Raw genomic sequence first — 22,820 nt, 5'->3', positions numbered from 1 at the left:
AGATTCAGATTTCAGATTCAGATTTCAGATTCAGATTTCAGATTTCAGATTCAGATTTCAGATTCAGATTTCAGATTTCAGATTCAGATTTCAGATTCAGATTTCAGATTCAGATTTCAGATTCAGATTTCAGATTCAGATTTCAGATTCAGATTTCAGATTCATATTTCAGATTCAGATTTCAGATTCAGATTTCAGATTCAGATTTCAGATTCAGATTTCAGATTCAGATTTCAGATTCAGATTTCAGATTCAGATTTCAGATTCAGATTTCAGATTCAGATTTCAGATTCAGATTTCAGATTCAGATTTCAGATTCAGATTTCAGATTCAGATTTCAGATTCAGATTTCAGATTCAGATTTCAGATTCAGATTTCAGATTCAGATTTCAGATTCAGATTTCAGATTCAGATTTCAGATTCAGATTTCAGATTCAGATTTCAGATTCAGATTTCAGATTCAGATTTCAGATTCAGATTTCATTTTTAAATTTCAAATTCTGATTTTTAAAAGGACTGAAAGCCGTGAAAAAGAAGAATAAAATTATCTTGTAATTTCAAAAACAGGCGTTAAAATTTTCATCCAATTCCGTATTCATATTTTAGATTCCGATTTCACATTCAGATTATAGATTTCAAATTTCAGATTCAAATTCCAGTTTTTGTTGCTGTTTGACGTCAGTAATTCAAATTTTATTCGTTCGTTAGATTTGCAAACGATGAATGGTACAAAAAATATACACATTGTGATAATATCATTCGCCAATTAACAAGATTAACCAAGAAGTTTGATATGCTTTTCATTACCCTAACAAGCTCTTGACGCCGGGAAGCACCTTTAATCTTTCTTCTGTATTTTTGATGATCCCAATTGTCTCATCCGGAGCAGCTGTCACGTTTACTCGAAACATGTAGCGATGTCTGGGGAACGTGCCCCAAACGACCACAACAGATTCGAGGCAGGCAGGAAAGAGAGAAAAAAAAAAAGCTCAAAAGAATCACTCCCGGCACAGCTGCTTCCTTGGAATCTGGCTGGCTGGAGTTGACTTTCTTAAATTGCTCTGGTTTTTTTCTGCTCCAGTTTTTGTTGTTAACTGTAGTGCTTACTCCTCGTTGATCAAAGAATGAATAAATTGAACCCCTTTGGTCGGAAAATTTGCCCCCGGAGAATAATCACCCCGGGTTTCCTTTGAATTTGGTTGAAGCGCTTCCAGACTGCTAGGAAGCAGCAAGCATCAATGTAGAATTATTTCCCCCAAAAGATTTGGTTTGCTGGGATCCAACAAAAATAGGAAGAAAGGAATATTTTGTCTGATCCTTCAGCTAGTTGGAAACGTTTTGACGACAAAATCCCTGAAAGTGCTAAGAAAATTTATACAAAAACAGTCAAAGCGGGGGCGCATCCTGGAAGAGATAGTTGTTCATCTTAATTCGAAAAGCCCCCGGCAGGGACCCTACTTACTCCGATTCGACTTCCGCCACGGTGCATTTGTACTGAGCCGTCGAGAAGAGACAGATGTCGGCGAACTGCCGCACCGAAACTTTGATTTTCTTAACCGTTTTACTCGAATTATTCGCTATATGTACATTGACGCAGAGACTCTCGCCGTGGTGGTAAAGCTGGAAGAAGAAAAAGGGAACATTTTTATCAGACAAATTCTCTTCCTATATTATTAAGGTCATTCAAAATTTTGACGACTTCCAGTAAACTCACCTCCTTGTCCAGACTGGCCTCCAGGTGGATCTTATTTGGTTTCAGAATGTACTCCTTGCTGACCTCGATCGAGGGCTGTTCCCCAAGCTTCGAAGGAGCGTACATGATTTTCCTTATCGCTAACCGGACCGAATTCCGCTTGTGCGGTTTGTCCTCTGGAGTTTCGCCCACGAAGGCTTTCAGTTCGTAATCTACGCCACATGGTTTGCCGGTATCGCCAGGGGCCGGTTGTAGTGATACCGATGCCGGACAGTGCGGTGGCACCTCGAAGTAGAATGGATACGCATTGGGCCCCAGCTTCCGGATCAGGCGTTCCTGCAGCCGGGTCATTGGTCGGTCCGTTTCCAGCGGTGGGAAGATCTGTTAAAGGGACAAGTGGAAGCTGATTAGTAAAGTTCTTGAAACCATTGTGTTTGTCTTGTTTGCTCCTGGAGTTAAATGTCTATGAGTCAATAGTCATCGAATAGGCCGAAATTTGGTTTGTTTATCTGGTGGTGAAGTTTCGTCGAATTGGTACCCGCGTTGAAAAGTTATCCGAGATGGAACGCGAAAGATGAAAAATAATTCTGCACAACCCCGTTGCAAACCCTATTAGGATATATTGACAGTTCTTTACGAACTCTACCTTACCAAAAGGCCTAACCTTTAAACAAGTATAAATCGATAATTTTTATCAAAAAGACATACTGAAAACGCGATTTTTCTAAGACCAAATTGCCGTTTTCGCCCCTTCGAGAAACCGATTGAGTTTTCAATGTTTTGGTTTTGAATGCTACCTATTGGAGCCAGTTCAAATATTTTTCAATATTCGCACTGATTTTTTTAAAATCTCATCTGAAAATCAAAAGTTGAAGCAAATTCAAAAATGTTTTGAGAAGTCCTCTCAGTCAGAGTAATAAATTTATCGTATAATGTATACCTGTTCAGTAGTGACCTCATTGCTCAAGCCCGTATCCAATTTGTTTAGGTTTGTAATTGTTACTTGTTTGAAAAAACCTGTAGCAATTTATTTGAAATACGCACGTATTTAGTTCTTGTTATTTGTAGTGATAAAACCGTAATAGAAACATTTTCTGCTCCTCTATCACCCACTTACCACTGCCTAAACACCCAAAATTTCCAGCTATACCATGCTTAGGGATACAGGTATGACATTTTCTTCCTCTACTGAAATGAAGTTTTTGTACGTACATAACTCTTAAAAGTTGCAGGAAATGTTGATGGTTGAAAAATGGGTTAAAAAATTCGAGGAATAAAAAGTGAGCAAATATTCATTTTTGTCAAAATAACCTGGCAATTCTGATGAGGCTAAATCCAAATATAGTTTCAAGGTTATGGCTGAGGCCAACCAGCCATCAATATCATCGACCGTATATACCCTTATATATGTAACTAGGAAAAAAATCGTCAAGGCTTTCGAATTCCCGGGATCGATATATTCCGGAGCAGAAATTTTACCTTGATAAACCTTAACATCTTAAGGAGAGCAAAAAAAAAATCAAGGCCTTAAAACACCCAAATTCATCATTTTCTATCTCAGAAATGTGTTTAATTCTACAAATTAAGAAGTGTTGTGTTCAATGTTGTGGTATATAATTTCTTTATGATTTTTTTAACATTAGCATTAGAGTTATGAATCTAAATTTAACAAACTTGCAGCGAGCGGAAAAACGAAATATCTCGTATTTGGTCCCCGATGTGTCAAAACTGTTTCTGAAGGGCAATGTACCTAACGCGTGTTTAAAGCTGTCGTGAAAAATCGTCTATTATCACCCAAAATTCAACACCTTTACTGATAAAGTTTAAACGATTCCATCCGTAAATTGCGCTAGTGATTCCCGATAGTGAAAGTGATTCCTTATTCGATTGAACATTTCCAAAAAACCGAAAGAACTATCTGTTTATCGTGCGTGCTATACCCCCTGTAGCATACTGTCACGTCATACAGTTCCCGGAAAATAGTTCACCCTTCAGAAACACCAGCAAAGAACCATTTACGAAGCAGAAATGGACAAAAACAAAAACAAGCCTGTAAACATCTCCACTACTGGTCGCCCAACAACAATAACAACAAGATCTACATCATCGTTGCCTGCCTTGTTTGCTGACGGGCGAGCACCGAAACGTACGAAAGACGACTTAGCTGTATCCAGCGACACCGAGGAGATTGAGTCTCTAACTGATCTGTGGGACAAAATGCGTCGCATGATGGCTGCAGAGAATGACCGGATTCAAACCAGCATCGAGGCAAAAATCGAGGAGTGTACCGGTGAGTTGCGTCAACGGATCGAGGGTTTGGAAGATCAGCTAAATGCATTGAAAGAAGAGTGTTCTTGCAATGTTACAAAGATAAACGACGACATCCTATCCATTCGTGCTGATCTTCAATTTAGCATGGAATGTACCGAAAAGCTGGAGAAAAATTGTGAGCTCGTTATTTCCGGTATTCCTCACGTTGAAGGAGAAGATTTAGACGTCATGTTCCAAAATATTTGTTCTGAACTTGGCTTCACCAACAATCCCATGGCAAAATTGTTGCGTCTCTCCAAACCCCCGATAAAACCTGGATCATCGCCACTGATACTGTGTGAGTTTGCTCTTCGAAATTCTAAGAATGAATTTTATCGGGCTTATCTGAGGAATCGCTCCCTAACCCTGCGTAACATCGGATTTGATAACGACAGTCGTGTTTTCATCAATGAAAATCTGGCTCAACATGCGAGAATTATTTGATCTGAGGCGATTAATTTGAAGAAGATGGGTGCCCTACAAAACGTGCAGACGAGAGATGGTATTGTATTTGTGAAGCTGACTGGCTCATCCGTGTTCACACCGATTCATCGAGTTGATCAACTGCCCGGCCGACGTCATCAAACCCTTCCTTGATAGCTATTCTTTTCCTTCCCAACTATTCCTTTGACTCCCATTCTAAAATCCTTTTGATTCCGTCCGCTCCTGAAAGTTAAAACGAAATACACATTTACCTTTCCTTGTTAAAACCCTTCTCCTTCCTCATAATACTCCTCTGAATCCTTTCCTTCCTGAAAGTCTGTAGCTGATGTTGCTGATTGGATCCTGCTGATGCTGTTCCTGATCATTCTGGATATAGAAGCGTGAGATACAGCACAACTGTGCTTCCCAAAATACGCGGTATGATGCTAATAATATTTTTCCTAGTTTGTAAAATCACCGCTCAAAATAGTTCGTTTGAATTTTGTTTTTTTTCTCTTTATACTTGTACACCCCTGATAGTTTCTTACGATTTTTTTTTCATTTGTTATCAGAAATGGTTTATATTCCAATTTTCATACCACTCACATTAGCTTTAAGTTTTGCCGAGACGCTCTTTCTGTTCTTTCTCATCACAACTTTTTTTATTGACAATGGTTAGTCCTCCTTTTAACGATACCTCTTCACATATAACTAAGGCTGTTTTAAATGCTGCCAAGAGTAACAACTTGATTAATGTCTGACTAAAAGATCTTCCGAATCTCACCAAAATAGTAACTTCACGGCTGATGAAATAAACTCCTATTTCTCTACAAATTTTACTGATTGAGCTTATTCTATAAAATCAAATGCAACTGGATTTGATAACATTCCAATAAAACTTATTCAAATTGTTCTCCCGAAAATTCTTCCTGTTCTGAAACATTTATTTAATTGTATTATCATATGTTCCAAATTTCCTTCTGATTGGAAAACATCAAAAATAATACATTTGCCCAAAAATTCGAATTGTGATACGATTTCTAATTTGAGACCTATAAGTCTACTGTGCTCTTTATCAAAAGTTTTCGAGAAGATAGTCAAGGAACAAATATCTATTCACATAAATCAAAATGGACTCTTAAACGAATTTCAATCTGGTTTTCGTAAAAAGCACTGCACAGCACTGAAACTGCTTTAATAAAAGTACACGACGATATATCCAAATGCATTGATAGAAAAGGGATAGCCATTCTACTCTTGATTGATTTTTCAAAGGCCTTCGACCGCGTGTCCCATGCGAGATTGTACAACAAACTAGTTTCGTCTTTTTTATTCAGTTCATCTACAGCAAATTTAATCAGATCATACCTGGATGATCGGAAACAAGCAGTTTTTCATCAGAATAATCTATCTGGATTTGAAAATATTAAATCAGGTGTTCCCCAAGGATCGGTACTCGGTCCCATTTTATTTTCAATGTTTATAAATGATCTACCACACGTTCTTTCGTATTGCTCGGTCCATTTGTTTGCCGATGATGTACAATTGTATTTTTGCAACTATGGCAAATATAATCGCACTGATTCGACTCTCAAAATTAATCAGGACCTTCTTAGCTTATACAGATGGTCAGAAAATAATTTGTTACCTATAAATGCATCCAAAACCCAAGCCATCCTGATTGATAAATCGAATCGTTCCAATGTACCACCTGATCTAGTTCTGACTTGCGAAACACTGACTTTTGTTGACAAAATTAACAACCTTGGTGTAATCATAGTTTTAATCATAGTAATCATAGTGATCATAGTTTTAATTGGGGAATGCATATTAAACATCAATGTGCTAAAATTTATTGTACTCTCAAGCAGTTGAACATCACAACTAGATTCTTAGATGTTCAATCTAAACTCAAGCTCTTTAAAACATTCATATTACCCCACTTCACATACGGTGTTTTTGTTATATCCAATGCCTCAGCTTCTTCACTGGCAAGACTCAAAGTGGCTTTGAATGCCTGTGTCAGATATGTATTTAAACTTTCTAGATTTTCCAGAGTAACTTACTTACAGAAGCATCTTCTAGGCTGTTGTTTTGATAAGTTTTATCAGTTCCGTTCTTGTATGGTCATGCACAACTTGATTACTAGTGGCACTCCTCCGTATTTAAGATCTCTACTTATACCACTTCGAAACTCACGCTCTTCCAGCTTTCAAATACCAAACCATAGCTCAAGTTACTATAATTGCTCATTCATGGTAAGGGGTATCGTAAACTGGAATCAACTACCCAACGCTATCAAGAATATTACAAACAGAGGAAGTTTCAGAGAGAGTTTATTGGCAAAACTGAATAGTTAAAGTTAGGGTATTTTTACATTTATAATAGGTACATTTTCAGAAACAGTTATTTCTAAGTTTTTTTTTTCATATCAAACGAATAATTACTCACAATGTAACAAATTAAAAGATTATCAATCTTACGTAGCATTAATTAAGAATAAATAAATAAATAAATAAATAAATAAATAAATAAATAAATAAATAAATAAATAAATAAATAAATAAATAAATAAATAAATAAATAAATAAATAAATAAAAGGAATGCTTCAGTAGCGTGAGTCGATTTTGTGTCATTTATAAATTTTTCAAATCCTGGGGTCTAAAAAGCTTCGTTTTAGTTCCAAACTCATCCATGATTTTTTGCAGAAATTTCCAGTAAAGTTTACAGCTGACCCGGTGTGCCAGCTAGGGTTTGCCATTGTATTTTGTATGATTCGAAGTTTTTCTTAGCCGAGGTGGAAACTTTTTTAACCCTTATCGAGTCGATTCCAAATTGACAAAAAAGTTCGTAAAGCAGTTACTTTTTAAAATTCGTCAAAAATTCTGTGTTTCGTATTTTGCCAATCTAAAATGCAAAATGTGCAAAAATATGTCAATTTACCAATCCTTTTCCAAAATTTATATTTTTTTGAATTTTTTTAAGATCTTGACCGCAAAAAATGTAAAAAAGTGGTGTTCAAACCGTACTTTTAAATCAATGTCTAAATGTGACTTGATTGAAAAATACGATTTGAACACCACTTTTCTACATTTTTTTTGCGATCAAAAATTCAAAAAAAAAAAATTCTTATGTGTAGCGTATAAATAGCTTCTAACTTCAGCTTTTTGTTGGACACTAAGTAAATTTTTTTTATCATTCCGTAGCTGATCTACAGTCTTTTTTCCGAAGCCAGTTTATTAGGATTTATTTTTTTAGAATTTGAATAACGGAAAACTTAAGGGTTGTAGGTGAATAATCTCTGAAAAATATATTTGAGTTACATTACGAACTATAAATTTTGAAAAAATCAGTTGGGAAACAAGAGATATATTGGTTTTAGTCAGGTTCGTCATATTCCAAACTTGTTGATCTTTTCACATTACAACATGAAGTGATGCCAAACAGCACTAGTCATGGTATGAAATCTGGCGACTTTTTATACTGCAAATTCCTATTTTTATTTTTTATTTAAGTAAAAAGTGGTTATTTGAATTCGTATGGATAAGCGTTAGAACTAGAAGAAACGATTGATTCTTAAGGAAGAAAAAAATATGTTCAGATTTTTTTTTTAATTTTCATTTGAACATCACACAAAACCTTAAAATGATGAGTTCTACGCCGAGAAAGGTCAAAGTTATCAAAGTTTCTTTTGGTTTTATTTTTTTAATTTCAATCTAAATTTTCAATTCAGATACACCGGGGAAAATGAAAACAGATATGACCATAGATCAACTTTCATAAATCTAAGAAAAATATGTAAATCTTAAAAAAAAAATCAATTATAGTGTGTTGCATAACTAAATTAGTTTTCAGCGAACGCTTGTTGAAAGTAAAATATTCAAAAGTATTGACAAAAAGATATTACTAAGTTAACATTGGTTTTGTTTATTGAGGCCAGTGAAAACACAATGCTTTTTATGAACTTATTCGCAGATGCATAAAACAGTATAATGGCTTTAAAGTGAATAATAACACTAGTTTACAAAATTTAAAAAAAATCGTGAACTTGATCAACTGACCATCATTTTTAATGTAAAATCGGGCGCTGAATCCGAAAATGAAATTCAAAAAAATCTCAGTAGAACCGTTTTTGAGTTATGCTCCAAATATGAAATTTCGAAAAAATTAAAAAAGTTCTTGTACTTAGATTAAAATATCTCGGACGGCATAACAGTAATTTGAAATCCCTCTTTTGCATATTGAAGGTGAATAAGTTATCTATCGATCATCTGAACACTAATTTTGCGTTTGACCAACAGTATTGTTGATATTAGTGACTTTATGAGAAAAAAAAATTATAAAAAACACATTTTTTTAGAGAAAATTTTGTTTCAACGAAAGTTTTAGACTCGATAGTAGCATTTAAAAAATCTGATTTTCTTTTGCGCTTAAATGTCAATTTAAAACAAAGATTTCAAGTGGTTATTTATCAAAATCGGTTGAAAATTGAAGAAGTTATGGCTACTTTACCATAACTAAAATTTTTGGAGTTTTTAATAATTTAACGAACCGCAGTACACTTATCATAGTATAGGAAGAATGGAACATGATAAATCTCACTCGCTCTAAGTCAAAATTGTTTATAAGCTTACCAGAAGGTCACATGCCAAATTTCAGGAAGATCTGACCATAGGGAGGGGTTGCTTAAGTCTCAAACGTGAATAAAATTTTGAGGTATTTTGCCCGGAAGGAACGAAAAATACTGGTTTTTCATCTAAAACTTTTTTCACCACTAGTTGATTGTTTTTTATGGTTGATTTTCTTAAAGCCCAAGTTGAGACAAATATTTCACCCGAAGACTGTAACTCGATTGGATTTGAAACAGTAAAGTTATTGCGGTTCAAAGATTGTATTTTGGTCGAAAATTGTCGCATAAAACGCAATGCGTAAAAAGTACTCATTGCGTATTGGACAAAATTTGTGGCCTTTGAACCGCAATAACTTTACTGTTTCAAATCCAATCGAGTTACAGTCTTCGGGTGAAATATTTGTCTCAACTTGGGCTTTAAGAAAATCAACCATAAAAAACAATCAGCTAGTGGTGAAAAAAGTTATTGATGAAAAACCAGTATTTTTCGTTCCTTCCGGGCAAAATACCTCAAAATTTTATTCATGTTTGAGACTTAAGCAACCCCTCCCTATGGTCAGATCTTCCTGAAATTTGGCATGTGACCTTCTGGTAAGCTAATAAACAAGTTTGACTTAGAGCGAGTGAGATTTATCATGTTCCATTCTTCCTATACTATGATAAGTGTACTGCGGTTCGTTAAATTATTAAAAACTCCAAAAATTTTAGTTATGGTAAAGTAGCCGTAACTTCTTCAATTTTCAACCGATTTTGATAAATAACCACTTGAAATCTTTGTTTTAAATTGACATTTAAGCGCAAAAGAAAATCAGATTTTTTAAATGCTACTATCGAGTCTAAAACTTTCGTTGAAACAAAATTTTCTCTAAAAAAATGCGTTTTTTATAATTTTTTTTCTCATAAAGTCACTAATATCAACAATACTGTTGGTCAAACGCAAAATTAGTGTTCAGATGATCGATAGATAACTTATTCACCTTCAATACGCAAAAGAGGGATTTCAAATTACTGTTATGCCGTCCGAGATATTTTAATCTAAGTACAAGAACTTTTTTAATTTTTTCGAAATTTCATATTTGGAGCATAACTCAAAAACGGTTCTACTGAGATTTTTTTGAATTTCATTTTCGGATTCAGCGCCCGATTTTACATTGGAAATGACTTTCAGTTTACTGAGTTCAAAAATGCTGTAAACTAGTGTAATGGGTCCTGTTTCTTTAATCAACTTTCATTGATAAATCTGCAGTTTTCCTGCAGTATGAGTTGATGGTTGATACTTTATGTACTTTTCATTGAATTTTGTTTTAAGCAAAAGAGCATTATTTACACTGGCATTTAATAATTTTGAATATCCACTTCAAATTCAACACTCGGAATATCCCTTTCTGACCTTTCTAACATAATGCTGAATCATTTTGGAGAAGTAATTATGAAAAGGTCGATGTTTCATTGCTAAAAGGCACTTTTCCACTTGTTCCACCGTGTGAATTGACAGGAGTTAATATTATTTTCAACACTTTTAGGGTGTAGATATAAAAAAATTATCAAAAAAATTCTGCTTCTACTGGTTCATATATCAATCCCCAAAAAAAAAACTTTTCAACAAAAAAAGCGGATCAAAAGTCTTTTCTATGTAGCCAAAATATTTAAAACAAACACACTATTTATGTTAAATACGCACTTGAATTGTACAAATAGTACAGTCCCATAAATGCATATCCTCACTTTTATTTGTAAAACAAGTGTTTTTTTTAATTATATCTCCCACTTAGGCTTGAAAAAATCGAAAAGTTCTTTGTATCGGCCTCAAATATTATCAGTCCTTTATAATCAATTTTCAGGTTCATTAACAATTAAAGGAATTATTTACAGATGGAAAAAAATAAAGGACGCAGTCTATTTTTCCACCCTATACCCCTATATATAAGATGACATTTCAAAAAATAATTGCTGTATACGTCACTTGATCGATCGTCGATCGATTTTTACATAATGAATATCAGTTTGAAGCCTAAGATTGCACTCAACAACGCCCAAAGTTTCCGATCGATAGACTGGTTTATGCTCAAGATATGCAGTTTTGTGTAAGAATTTATCTTTTTTTTAAAGTTGATTGATTAAAATACCTGTTTCATGAAAGTAGAATACTTTGTGAAGAATGTAACTCCTGTAGCATTTCATAGATCTTCATAAAATATTCACAATATCACAGAGTTATGACTGATTTTTGTCTGAGTAATAAGCAACTTCGCTCTCCAGTCAAAATTCATCTGGTGTGACCCGATTGCAGATTTGAATTTTTGAAGAAAAAAAATCACGTAGAATAAGTAGTTTTTCAGGCCTTCCAATCTGCAGCTTCTTCTTTTTTGGGATGTTGGGTCAATTTTTTTTAACTGTGCCACATTTCCAACAAAATCAAGGAGTTCGTTGCTGCCATGAAAAACATTCTTGAAGATTCGCCACAAAGATGTAACAGATCATTTCGAAATTTTAGAAGCAGATGTTTTGCAGAACAGTTTTAAATTCTTTGCATAAAATATTCAGTTTATGGTTGGGATGAAGGACTTCAAATTGGTCTAATGAAAAGTAGTTCCTCAAAGCCAAAGCAGTTTATTTAAGTGCCTAAAAACTCGTTTGACGCTCTGCAGACATTGAAAGTTGACCGACTATCTATAAGCACATAAAAACATTTTTCAACTATTTTAATAAATTCAAGACCTCAATTTAAAGATATGACGGTAGAAACGTCCATTTATTGAAATATGAAGACATTTTCGACATTATTAACTTCTAATTAATAAAATAACAAAGGATGAACTAAGAACATTAATTACACTAGTTTACAGCATTTTTGAACTAAATACTAAAGATCACTTTTAATGTAAAATCTGGCGCTAAATTCGAAAAAGATATTGAAAAAAATCTCGATAGAATAGTTTTCAAGTTATGCTTCAAACATGAAATTTTGGAAAAACTTAAAATGTACTTGTACGCAAATTCAAATATCTCGGACTACATAACATTAAGGGAGGGGTAGGGTCTAACGGGTATAAAAAAAACACCATTTTCACGATTTTTTTCTAGAGCTATCGTTCAAACAAATGTGTTCAAATTTTTTGTATTAAACAAAGCATTGTTAAAAGAACATTTAGTAATTTTTTCGTAGAAAAATATTGAAAAATGAGCCGGTGACGGAGCATTTTCGAGGATGCCTTTTAGAAAACAGGATTTGCGGTGGACACTATATCTCAGCACAGAATCATCTGAAGTCAAAAAATCAGAGCAAAATATTTTTAATAGATGTTTTTCTTGACCCCAATGGCAGCGCTGGTTTTTGATCGACCGTCTCGTTTTATTGTCCCGCAGTTTTATTGAAATTTATAGTAGTAATACGTATTTTTTAATCCGTGATGAGTTTAAGTGGCGTTATTTAGTGTTCAGTGTGCAAAACCGTACTATGATTTTCTACTTTGGATTGTCCTAAATGTGTTAAAATTGAATTTTCCTCTGTGCTAAAATACATAAAAAAAACATACCCCAAGCGTTCGTGTGGTGAGCTGTGTATTGAAAGTCACTTCTCTAGGTTGGTGAGTAAAGTGAACTTTTCTTTCTTATTACTTTTCACAACTAACATTCTCAAGAGTATATTGCACAGCAGCAAATCGTTGACCAAGCATATATCTCAACCATATCTGCATGCGTCCACCGTTTGTCGGTCTATCTGAGTGAAAAAAAACTGCCGCTGTTCAACTTCTTGTGGTTCTATCATTTGCTCAGCTGTTAGTAAATCTCGTCGCTGAGCGGTGTAGTATTTGGCCAACCTCGGGGCACTTGCAAGTAGTGCGAAAGTGTGTGTCTCTGTTATTAGCGCACTTCAAAGGGTTGTGTTTCTTGCACTTGCTAGCTTGTTAGTGAATCTCGATCGCTAGCGGTGAAGATTAGGCAAACGCAGCCAGCGCACATGAGTAGGTACGAAAGTATTGTTGCTTCCGTTAGTAGCACACATTGTTGGAACTAGCGTTTGCTGGTTTTCATGGTGACTCGTCACTTGTATTCTTGATAGTCGTACACAGTGCAACATAAACTTGAAAATTGTTCTTTTTGGAAAGCAATGATTTTAACTTTCGATTTTATTAGATTTTTTTTTTTTATTGTGCGTTTAATATGTAATCAATTTTCTTTTATTTCAACGCTTTTAAATTGAATTATCTTCATCTCCGTACACACACATAATTTAGGTTTGTCTTTGTCCTTAAAATTTTATTTGTTTTGCGATTTTGACATTGAACCCTTTTGAAAAACGCTTTTTAATTAAATATTTCTCATCTCCGTACATACAAATAATTTAAGATAGCTTATGATTTTTTTTTTAATTTAATTTTTTTTTCCTCTTTTCATAACACTTTTTCTTTGAAATATTTATTTGTATTGTTTTCTTAAATAATCTTAGTTTGTGCGTTTGTTAAAATAAACTTATAAGTCTTTTATTTCTTAACTTTAATAATTTCTAGCTTTAGTTGTGCGTTTCATCAAAAGAGTTAGTTCCTTTTTAGCTTTTAATTGTTGTATTATGGCGATGGCGAACATGGAATGTGATGATGAAGTTATTTGTATTGAATGTAATAATGTTGAAAATAATCTTGATAAAATACTTACTTGTGCATATTGTTTCAAGAGCGTTCATCTTCGCTGCAAAAATCTGATTGGAAGTGCAGCTCGCAAAATGAAAGCGCAGCAATACTTTTGCGATGCCAACTGTGCATGTATTTACGCCAAAATAATAAGTTTACGGAAAGATCATGAAACAATTATCGAAAATATCCATACTAAAATTGAAACGACCGTACATAATGTGGTTTCACATGAATTGACCTCAATCAAAACGGATATGAGATCAGTTACTACTGCGATAGAGGCTTCGCAGGAATTTTTGTCCACGAAATTCGATGAAATTCAGACTGATTTCAAAGACATAAAATTCCGAAACGATGCTCTTGAAAAAGAAGTAACTGATCTCAAATCTAAGCATTCAAATCTTACCAATCAGGTCTATAAATTGGAAATAAACCTCGACCGATTTAACCGGGAGGCTGTTTCAAAAAACCTCTTGATCTTCGGATTGCCATACAATAATAGAGAAAATACACAAGAACTTGTACGCAAAACATGTGGCACTTTTGGCTACGACCTTAAAACTGAATCCATTTTAAACGCTGTTAGATTAATATCATCCAATAAACCCAATGAAAAGTCTCCACCAATTAAAGTTCTATTAAAAGATACAGTAATAAAAGAAGAAATTTTCAGTAAAAAAAGAATTTTTGGGAAACTTGCCTCTTCTTCAATAGATCCTTCATTAGTAGTTGATGGTAAACCACTAAACGTCACAATAAGGGATGAATTGACGCCCTTATCCATGGAAATTTTAACTGAATTGCGCGAATATCAAGACTTAATTGGAGCCAAATACATTTGGCCCGGAAGAAATGGTGCCATTTTTGTCAAACAAACAGATAATTCAAAACCTGATATAATCAAAACTAAATTTGAAATGAATCGCTTCATGAGCATGCATGTCACTCTACAAATGTTTAAAACTGAAATATATTTTATTCAATGGATAGTTTAATGAATAGATACCATGAAAATGTAGAAGATTTTAATTTAAGTACTTTTAATAATGATTCAAGATCCTTTAGAATTTTGCAATGGAACGTACGTAGTATGAATAATTTAGATAAATTTGATTGCATATTACAGACCATTGATCATTTTAATGTTTGTATCGATGTTATTGTTGTTTGTGAAACCTGGCTTGGTAAAGATAACTGTTGTATTTACAACATTCCGGGATATACATCGATTTTCTCTTGCCGCGACCAACCATATGGAGGCCTAGCTATGTATATAAAGACAAATTTGAAATTTAAAACTACTGAAAATATAACTTTTGATGGCTTTCACCGAATTAGTGTCGAAATTTGTACAAGTGGTCAAGTAATTTGTGTTCATGGCGTATATAGACCCCCTTCATTCCCGTTTAACATGTTTTGTGATCAAATTGAATCTCTTCTAACGTCTGTTGCTGATAATCACTCCTGCTTCATTGTCGGTGACCTAAACGTTCCTGTGAATTTGATTAACCTGAATACCGTAGCAAAATATAGATCTATCTTAGAATCTTTTGGATACGCTTGTACAAACACCTTTCCTACTAGGCCAACAACTCAGAATATTCTAGATCACGTTATATCGAAGCAAATTGACTTAGATCGATTGAAAAATGATACAATCTTTTCTGATGTTAGTGACCATTTACAAATACTCACATCATTCAATTTATTATGTGATAAAAATGTAACAATTCTTAGGAAAGAGATAGTTGATAACGCTAAACTAAACAGCTTATTTGTGAATTATTTAAACAGTATTCAACTACCAGAAAATGTTGATGAAGGCCTACAAGAAATCACATCAACTTACAATCGCTTTGTGAAAATTTCTTCTCGAACACTTAATAAAAGGGTAAAACTTAAAGGAAATTGCTGTCCGTGGATGACATTTGACCTCTGGACACTCATCAAAATAAAAGAGAATTATTTAAAACGATCGAAAAAGCATCCAAATGATATCAATTTAAAAGAGATGCTAATTCACATAAATAAAAAATTGAGTTCAAAAAAACAAGAATGTAAAAGGCTCTATTACGAGCGCTTATTAAATAATTCACCACATTCAAAGCTCTGGAGAAACATTAATACGCTCTTAGGTAAATCTAAAACGACTTCCTCAATTAACCTTTCAGATGAAAGAGGTGTTATAACCAATAGTACAACAGGTAGAAAATACAATATTCTTACGGCCCGCTAGTGTAAACGAGGTTCGACTTGTAATTTTTTCACTTAAAAATAAAAAGGGTCATGGACCAGATGGTTTCCCTGTTAATGTCTTGAAAAATAACCACGAAACATTCTCGCACATACTTACACAATACTTTAATAAAATTTTGGAGTCAGGAGTTTTCCCGAACTGTCTAAAAATTGCGAAAGTCATCCCTGTTTTTAAGGCTGGCGATTTGCTTGACGTCAATAACTATCGCCCTATCTCGACTTTAAGCGTTTTTAGTAAAGTGTTCGAGAAGCTTCTTGTTAATAGAATTGTAGACTTTCTAAATCAGAACAATATACTTTATAAACTGCAATATGGATTTAGATCAGGTTCGAGCACTCAAATTGCCATCTCAGAATTAGTTGACTCCATCATATGTAAAATAGAGTCAAAAAATATTGTTGGGGCACTATTTTTGGATCTCAAAAAAGCCTTCGATACTCTAAATCATGACATATTATTGTCCAAACTGTATAAATACGGGATAAGAGGAACAGCAAATAATATCCTTCGTAGCTACTTAGAAGGTCGCAAGCAGTTTGTGGCTATTGAAAACACAAGAAGCGAATTAAGAAATATTGATATCGGTGTACCACAAGGGAGTAATATCGGGCCATTACTTTTCCTTTTATATGTCAATGATTTATGTAACCTTCAACTTAAAGGCACAGCACGTTTATTTGCCGATGATACAGCAATTTTTTATTCTGAAACTTCACCTGATATTATAATTCAGCACATTGAAGACGACCTAAAACTGCTTTCAAAATATTTCAATTCAAACCTACTTTCACTAAATTATACTAAAACAAAATACATGTTGTTTCGTTCTTCGCATAAAAAGCTACTTCGTACTAATGACCCAGCTATGAATGGAAATACTATTGAGAGAGTTAGATATTTTAAAAACTTGGGAATTTACTTAGATGAAACTCTCTCATGGAATCGTCACATTGAACACTTGGAAAAAAAAATTACTCCTCTTTGCGGTGTTCTTTGGAAACTGAGAAATTTTGTTCCACAACATGTTCTCTTTAAATTTTATTTTGCGTTTATCCACTCTCAATTGAACTACCTTATTATGATATGGGGAAGAGCCTCCTTGTCCCACTTACAGAAACTTCAAACGCTCCAGAATAGATGCTTGAAAAACATCTTAAAGCTCCCTTTGTTATTCCCTACCCTTCAGCTTTACTCTTTAAGAACGCATAACGTTCTTCCAATATCTGAACTCTGTGATTTGCAAACTGTTGTATATGTCTATGATAATCTACACTCAATTGAAAATATTCAAAACCTCCATTTTACTACGGGGTTGCGAACTCATAACACTCGCCAGTCAGATTTCTTGCAACGAAGCCGATCCACAACATCATTAGGGCAAAAAAGAATTTCATTTATTGGACCTACTAAATACAACACCTTACCAACGGATATTAAAAACATAACCAATCGTTCCATGTTCAAAACCAAAGTGATACAGCTTTTGAAAGAAAAATTGAACCATTAAAACAGTCGATCATCAACCAGTCTTTGTTTTGTTTACCTTTTGTACTTTTGTAGCGTTAATATCTAATATTATTTTTCTTAAAAATCTTGTAGTTTGTATTTTATCTTATAAAATTATTGAACATAACATAATAAAATTAGCAATAAATAAATAGTATATTAGTAAATATCGAATAATGAATCTCTTCAAAGGAAATTATTTTCCATTGAGATTTCATATTGTAGTCAATTTAGTTAAATAATACATTTCCTCGCACGACATTATAAATATTTGTGTTCTCAGCATGATTAAAATTTGCTCGCGTTTACTCTTATTATCATTTTGCTACCAGACATGCTGAGAACAGTAGCGTCCATTACCAGGGGGCTCAATTGAGCCTTTTGGTGTGGGGGAGTGTGGTGGGCCGCTACAATAAAAAAAAAAAAAACGTTTTTATTTAACTTAAAAATATTTTCATGAAATTTTTGTGGCTGTTTGAAGTAAAAACTACGATTTTTCACTTAAAAATCCGCCATTTTTCACCTCTAAAATCTCCCCAAAGTAAAAAAAAATTAAAAAAGAAAAACGTTGGGGTCTGGTATTTTATATGTAGAAAATATGTTCCAAATTTGAAAAGAATCGGATAAGTAGTTTTCGAATGACGATGTCCACGGACTTTAAAAATGTGCTTTCGAGAAAAACGCGTTTGAAGTTTCTGCTCTTGCTTTCTTGCAGTATAAGATAGGAGGAGATAAAGGCCTATAACTTCTACAGTTTTGCTTCAATTGACTTGAAAATTTGACACAACATTCTTGAAATGTTTTACTATAAGAAAATAAAAAAATAAAAAAATCGATTTTTTGAAAGTGTTAGACCCTACCCCCCCCTTAATGCGAAATCCCTTTATTGCATATAAAACGTAAATAAATTTGCGACCATAATCTGAATTGCATTTTTGCGTATGATTGTTGATATTAGTGACTTCACGATAGAAAAAAATACAATATTTGAACCGCAATAACCTTTTTGTTTTAAGTCCTATCGCTTTGCAGTTTTCGAGTGAAATATTTGTCTCAATTTAAGCTAAAAAAATCGTAAAAAGCAAGCGTCTAGTGAAGAAAAAAAGTTAATAATGAAGTATTTTTTGTTCCTCCTGCGTAGGATACCTTAACCTTTGAAACTCGAGCAACCCCTCTCCATAGTCAGATCGATCTGAAATTTGGAATGTGACCTTCTGGTAAGCTAATAATTAATTATATCTTGGAGCGAGTCATATGTACCATGTTTAATTCTTCCTATACTATAATAAGTACATCGCGGTTAAATTATTTAAAAATGCGAAAGTTACTGTTTTGGCAAAGTAACCATTACTTTTTTAATTTTCAACCGATTTTGATCAATAGCCACTTGAAATCTTTGTTTTGAGTTGATATTTAAGTACAAATGAAAATCAGATTTTTTTATAAATATTATGTTAGAGTCTGAAACTTTCGCTGAAATAAAATTTTCTCTTGAAAAATAAGATTTTTTATCATTTTTTATGCCATAAAGTCACTAATATCAACAATACTGTTGATCATACGCAAAAATGCAGTCTAGATGATCGGTAACAAATTTATTTACCTTTGATATACAAAAAAGAGATTTTGAATTAAAGTTGTGCAGTCCGAAATATATAAATCTGAGTTTAAGGATTTTTTTTTTCATTTTTCCTAAATTTCATATTTGGTGCATAAATCAGAAACTCTTGTACTGAGATTTAAAAAAATTTCTTATTCGGATTCAGCGCCTGATTCCACATTTAAAATATAGGTCAACGAATAAAATTCAAAAATCGTGAATAGAATTTTTTTAAACAAGTATATACAATCTACTGTAAGAAGTACTCATTCTTAGTCAATTGTGTGTATAGAAAAACAATCACTTTGCATTAGGTCGAAAGAAAAAATATTCCGATTGCAGTCCATTAAAAAATCGATCCAGCCAACCTAAAGAAGCCATGCTTACATAAACGAAATGCTCAAATCAATCATAATTAAGAAGATCTCACCTTATACAAGAAACTTTACACGAAATCGAATTATCCCTCCACAAAGGGGAAAAATTCTCAGAGCTGAAATTCGAAGATTTAGCAGGTTCAAATTGTAAAAAAAAGTTATACATTTTGTTCAAAAGTGTCGATGCTTTCATGAACTAACAGATGAAAAGTCTCTAGATTTTCCCTAAGTGCCTTCGCCCGCAGTAAGTAAACGCGGCTCTGATGAAAATTTATGTTGTTACTTGCTGCTCCTTCGCTCTCATCGTCGTCGGTCCTAATGGGTTTGTATGTTTCATGTCCTAGAAAGTAATTTGCTGTTTCCCGTCATCGGTAGTCGTCGTTTTAGTCGTGCCACCAAGAGTATTCTCATGTTTTCTTGGCATTTTATTGTTGCTGGTAACATATTCCAGAAGGCGACGACACGGCAAGGTTTACGCCATTGATGTGAACCATTTCTCTGCGGAAATGAGCGGGAGGCTGATGAAGACTTGTGTCCTATTGCCGTTGTTAACAAGTGTGATTAGGGCTCGTTAGGACATTCATTGCTATTTTCGGTTCCTACCAGGAGATCGGTGTCTTCCTGGAAGGAGTAAAACTAGGGCAGCGGATGTGAATTTTGCTGGAGTTTTTTTTGGTACTTGGACAGCGGAAGTTAATTGAAATCATCTTAAGAATTTAGGTGAAACATTTTCAAGCTACACGCACTTTTAAAAGGAAAATTTGAGGGAGTGATCTAAACAACAAAAAGGTAGGGCGTGGTCTCATGCATCAAGTTGCCGAAAATTTTCCGCTGTGAAGTTTGATCAAATGTTGCCATTCTCACGGACAGCACGTCAATCAAATTGACCGGAAATTGGGGCTAAAAATGTCACCCTTTTTTCAGTCAATTTGTTCTAATTGGTTTAGCGAAAGGGACTTTTTCTTGTCTCTTGTATCTCATCTGTGCCTTCGTTTTTTTTTTGTTTAGTTTTCTAAAATGAGATACTCCTCCGTCAAACGGAAATGACAACTTGAAAGTAGAGAAAGGAGAAACCAATGCCTGATAATTAGGTTTCTAATGAGCTTTCTCCGGAGATTAGACATTATGAAGCAGAAAGGTTCGTAGGACGTTTCCGATCTTTTGACTTTTGGTGTCGCTGAGTTCCGGATTTGTTCCGGCGCAACAGACTGATAGAGGAAACGTTGAACCTATTTCTGTAGGAAATAAATTCCAGTCTCAAAACGATCGTAATCATGGGACCGAAACCTTTAGCTGGAATGACCGGGAAAATACCACAATTCTTTTTTTTTTCACTCGCCAGCCGGTACCGTTGATTGCAAATAATAATCCCCCAAAAGCGAGCAGTATAAACATGACCCGCCAGGCTCGTAAAAAGGACACAATGATAGAGTGAAAAGTGCTCTGGAGGATTAATTTTCGGGAAGCTTACGGCGATACGGAACCATTACGTCGAACGATAATAACGACGAGGACGACGAGCCATAACTGTTTCATAGTTTTCGGTTCGCGATGTTCTTCCTAGGGGCAAGGTCCTCTGCAGAAGATCCGAAACGAGAAAATGACCACTAACTGGCAATAATGCATTCGAATGACAGCGCCGGTGGAGGTTAGGTCCAGAAAATTAAAGAGAATAAAGATAGCTATCTTTATTGGGAAAAACGAGCTCCGAAATTATGGGGAGATGATTCAATTTGCCATCGATCGGTGGCGCTGCTCTGATGGTTTTTATTGGCACTTTGATTGATCAACGAGAGCGGGTTTCAGACAACAAAGCAATAACGGGCAAAAATTATTAATTTAGATTATTATGGTATCCCTTAAAAATGAAGATAAGGTTTACGCTGAAACAAAGCTCAACGGAATGGTTTCGGGTGTGTTATCTATGATTCGGATTTAATTTATTTTTGTAATCATCAATTTTGGTTTTTAACTTTATATGATTTTTATTTAAAACTATCTGACCTGGTAGACTTCGTTCTACACGACAACGAAATATATCAATATTGAGCTGTTCAATCATCTCATGCTTTTTTTTTTGCGTATTTTTGGATAACTAGTCGCTAGTAAGCCTACTCTCTGTCGTATCTTCACCACACTCTCTTCTGTCTGATACATAGGTACCTAATAGAGTTTATTCTTGCATACGTATTTTTTATGAAAATGACTTTATTTAGGTGTTTTACATACATGTAGTACTGGGTACTTCTGTTGAAAATAATGGGAAGATTTTTAATGCAATAAACTGTCTAATCATCTCAAGTTTTAGGAAAATCTATCGAGAGTTGTTGGAGGTTGTATCATATTTTACTATTCTTCGTAGGAGGAACATCCATCTTCATTTTTCGAAAAAAGGAAGGTGTAATTCAGTGCAAAGAATACTCTCTTATGCCGTTTTCGTTTTTCTCCACTGGCGCGGGGCAAAACTTTCTCCGAATAAACAAACAGAATCGTCACCCGGGACGATGCAAATATATGGTTGCTATAGTCAACCTTATGCTTACCCCCAACACTGACAACTTCTATGGGTTGCAACCGCCTGTTTGAGGTTTAAACCTCGGGCAAAACTAGTGGACTTCTGAATTAATAAACGAACACAAAAACAGCAGTTCGGGCAAAACTCGTGGATAACTAGGTTACCACTGGTAATAAACGAAAACACTATTAGTAACAAAATTTCAATGTTTTACAAACACCGCAGCTTTCCTACAGGGAAAAAGCTTTCAATAATCAGGTTGTGTTAAACTTGCTTTTCTATTAATTTTGATGAAAAACAATCGAAAATTGTTAGAGTTGCGTGTTATTAAACATTTAGTATATAAGGCATTCTTCCGTTTTTAAAAAAAGAGTGATCATTCACCCCAATAAACCAAATTTTACGAAAATGATTTCAAAACTGTTGAGGTTGTGTCGCATATTCATTGATTTTGTATTCTGGTCGAACACTTCTGATCCTTTTTTGCGGAAGGTAGAAGCATGTTAATGTAATGAAATATTTCGTTAAGTGCAAGTTCGTTTGTGTTAAACATTTGATAAAAACTGCTTTAACCCTTCGTTTCATAAAGTAACAAATTTTCAACAAAACTATCTAAGGCTATGATCATTTAGTATCCGGGCAGTTACAAACAATTGTATTTTAAAAACTATTCATTTGATCGAAAAACTTTCTATGGAGAAAATGAAGGTGTTAATATGACATCTATTATATAAAATTCTCTTGTAACGGTGTTTGTAGTACTACTCCTCCGAAACGACCCAAACGATTCGAATGAAATTATTTTTAGAATATTCTGTAGCCATGCGAATCGGTTTATATCGAATAAAAACAACACAAAGTCGCATCAATTGTC

General features: G+C 34.1%; 1 protein-coding gene across 2 annotated transcripts in view; it reads right to left on the bottom strand.

Annotated features, from left to right (window-relative positions):
* Window positions 1-22,820, bottom strand: part of LOC129743617 (beta-arrestin-2) — a 214,303-nt gene that overhangs the window by 20,076 nt on the left and 171,407 nt on the right. For both annotated transcript variants that reach the window (XM_055735696.1, XM_055735695.1), the window contains exons 5-6: window positions 1,715-2,074; window positions 1,463-1,620 (exon numbers count right to left, since the gene is read on the bottom strand). In XM_055735696.1, coding sequence (XP_055591671.1) covers window positions 1,463-1,620; window positions 1,715-2,074 — 518 coding nt within the window. The remainder of the gene's footprint in view (window positions 1-1,462; window positions 1,621-1,714; window positions 2,075-22,820) is intronic.

The sequence above is a fragment of the Uranotaenia lowii genome, chromosome 2, assembly GCF_029784155.1.
Source record: "Uranotaenia lowii strain MFRU-FL chromosome 2, ASM2978415v1, whole genome shotgun sequence".
Taxonomy (NCBI): Eukaryota; Metazoa; Arthropoda; class Insecta; order Diptera; family Culicidae; genus Uranotaenia; species Uranotaenia lowii.
This window is presented reverse-complemented; position numbering and strand designations above follow the sequence as displayed.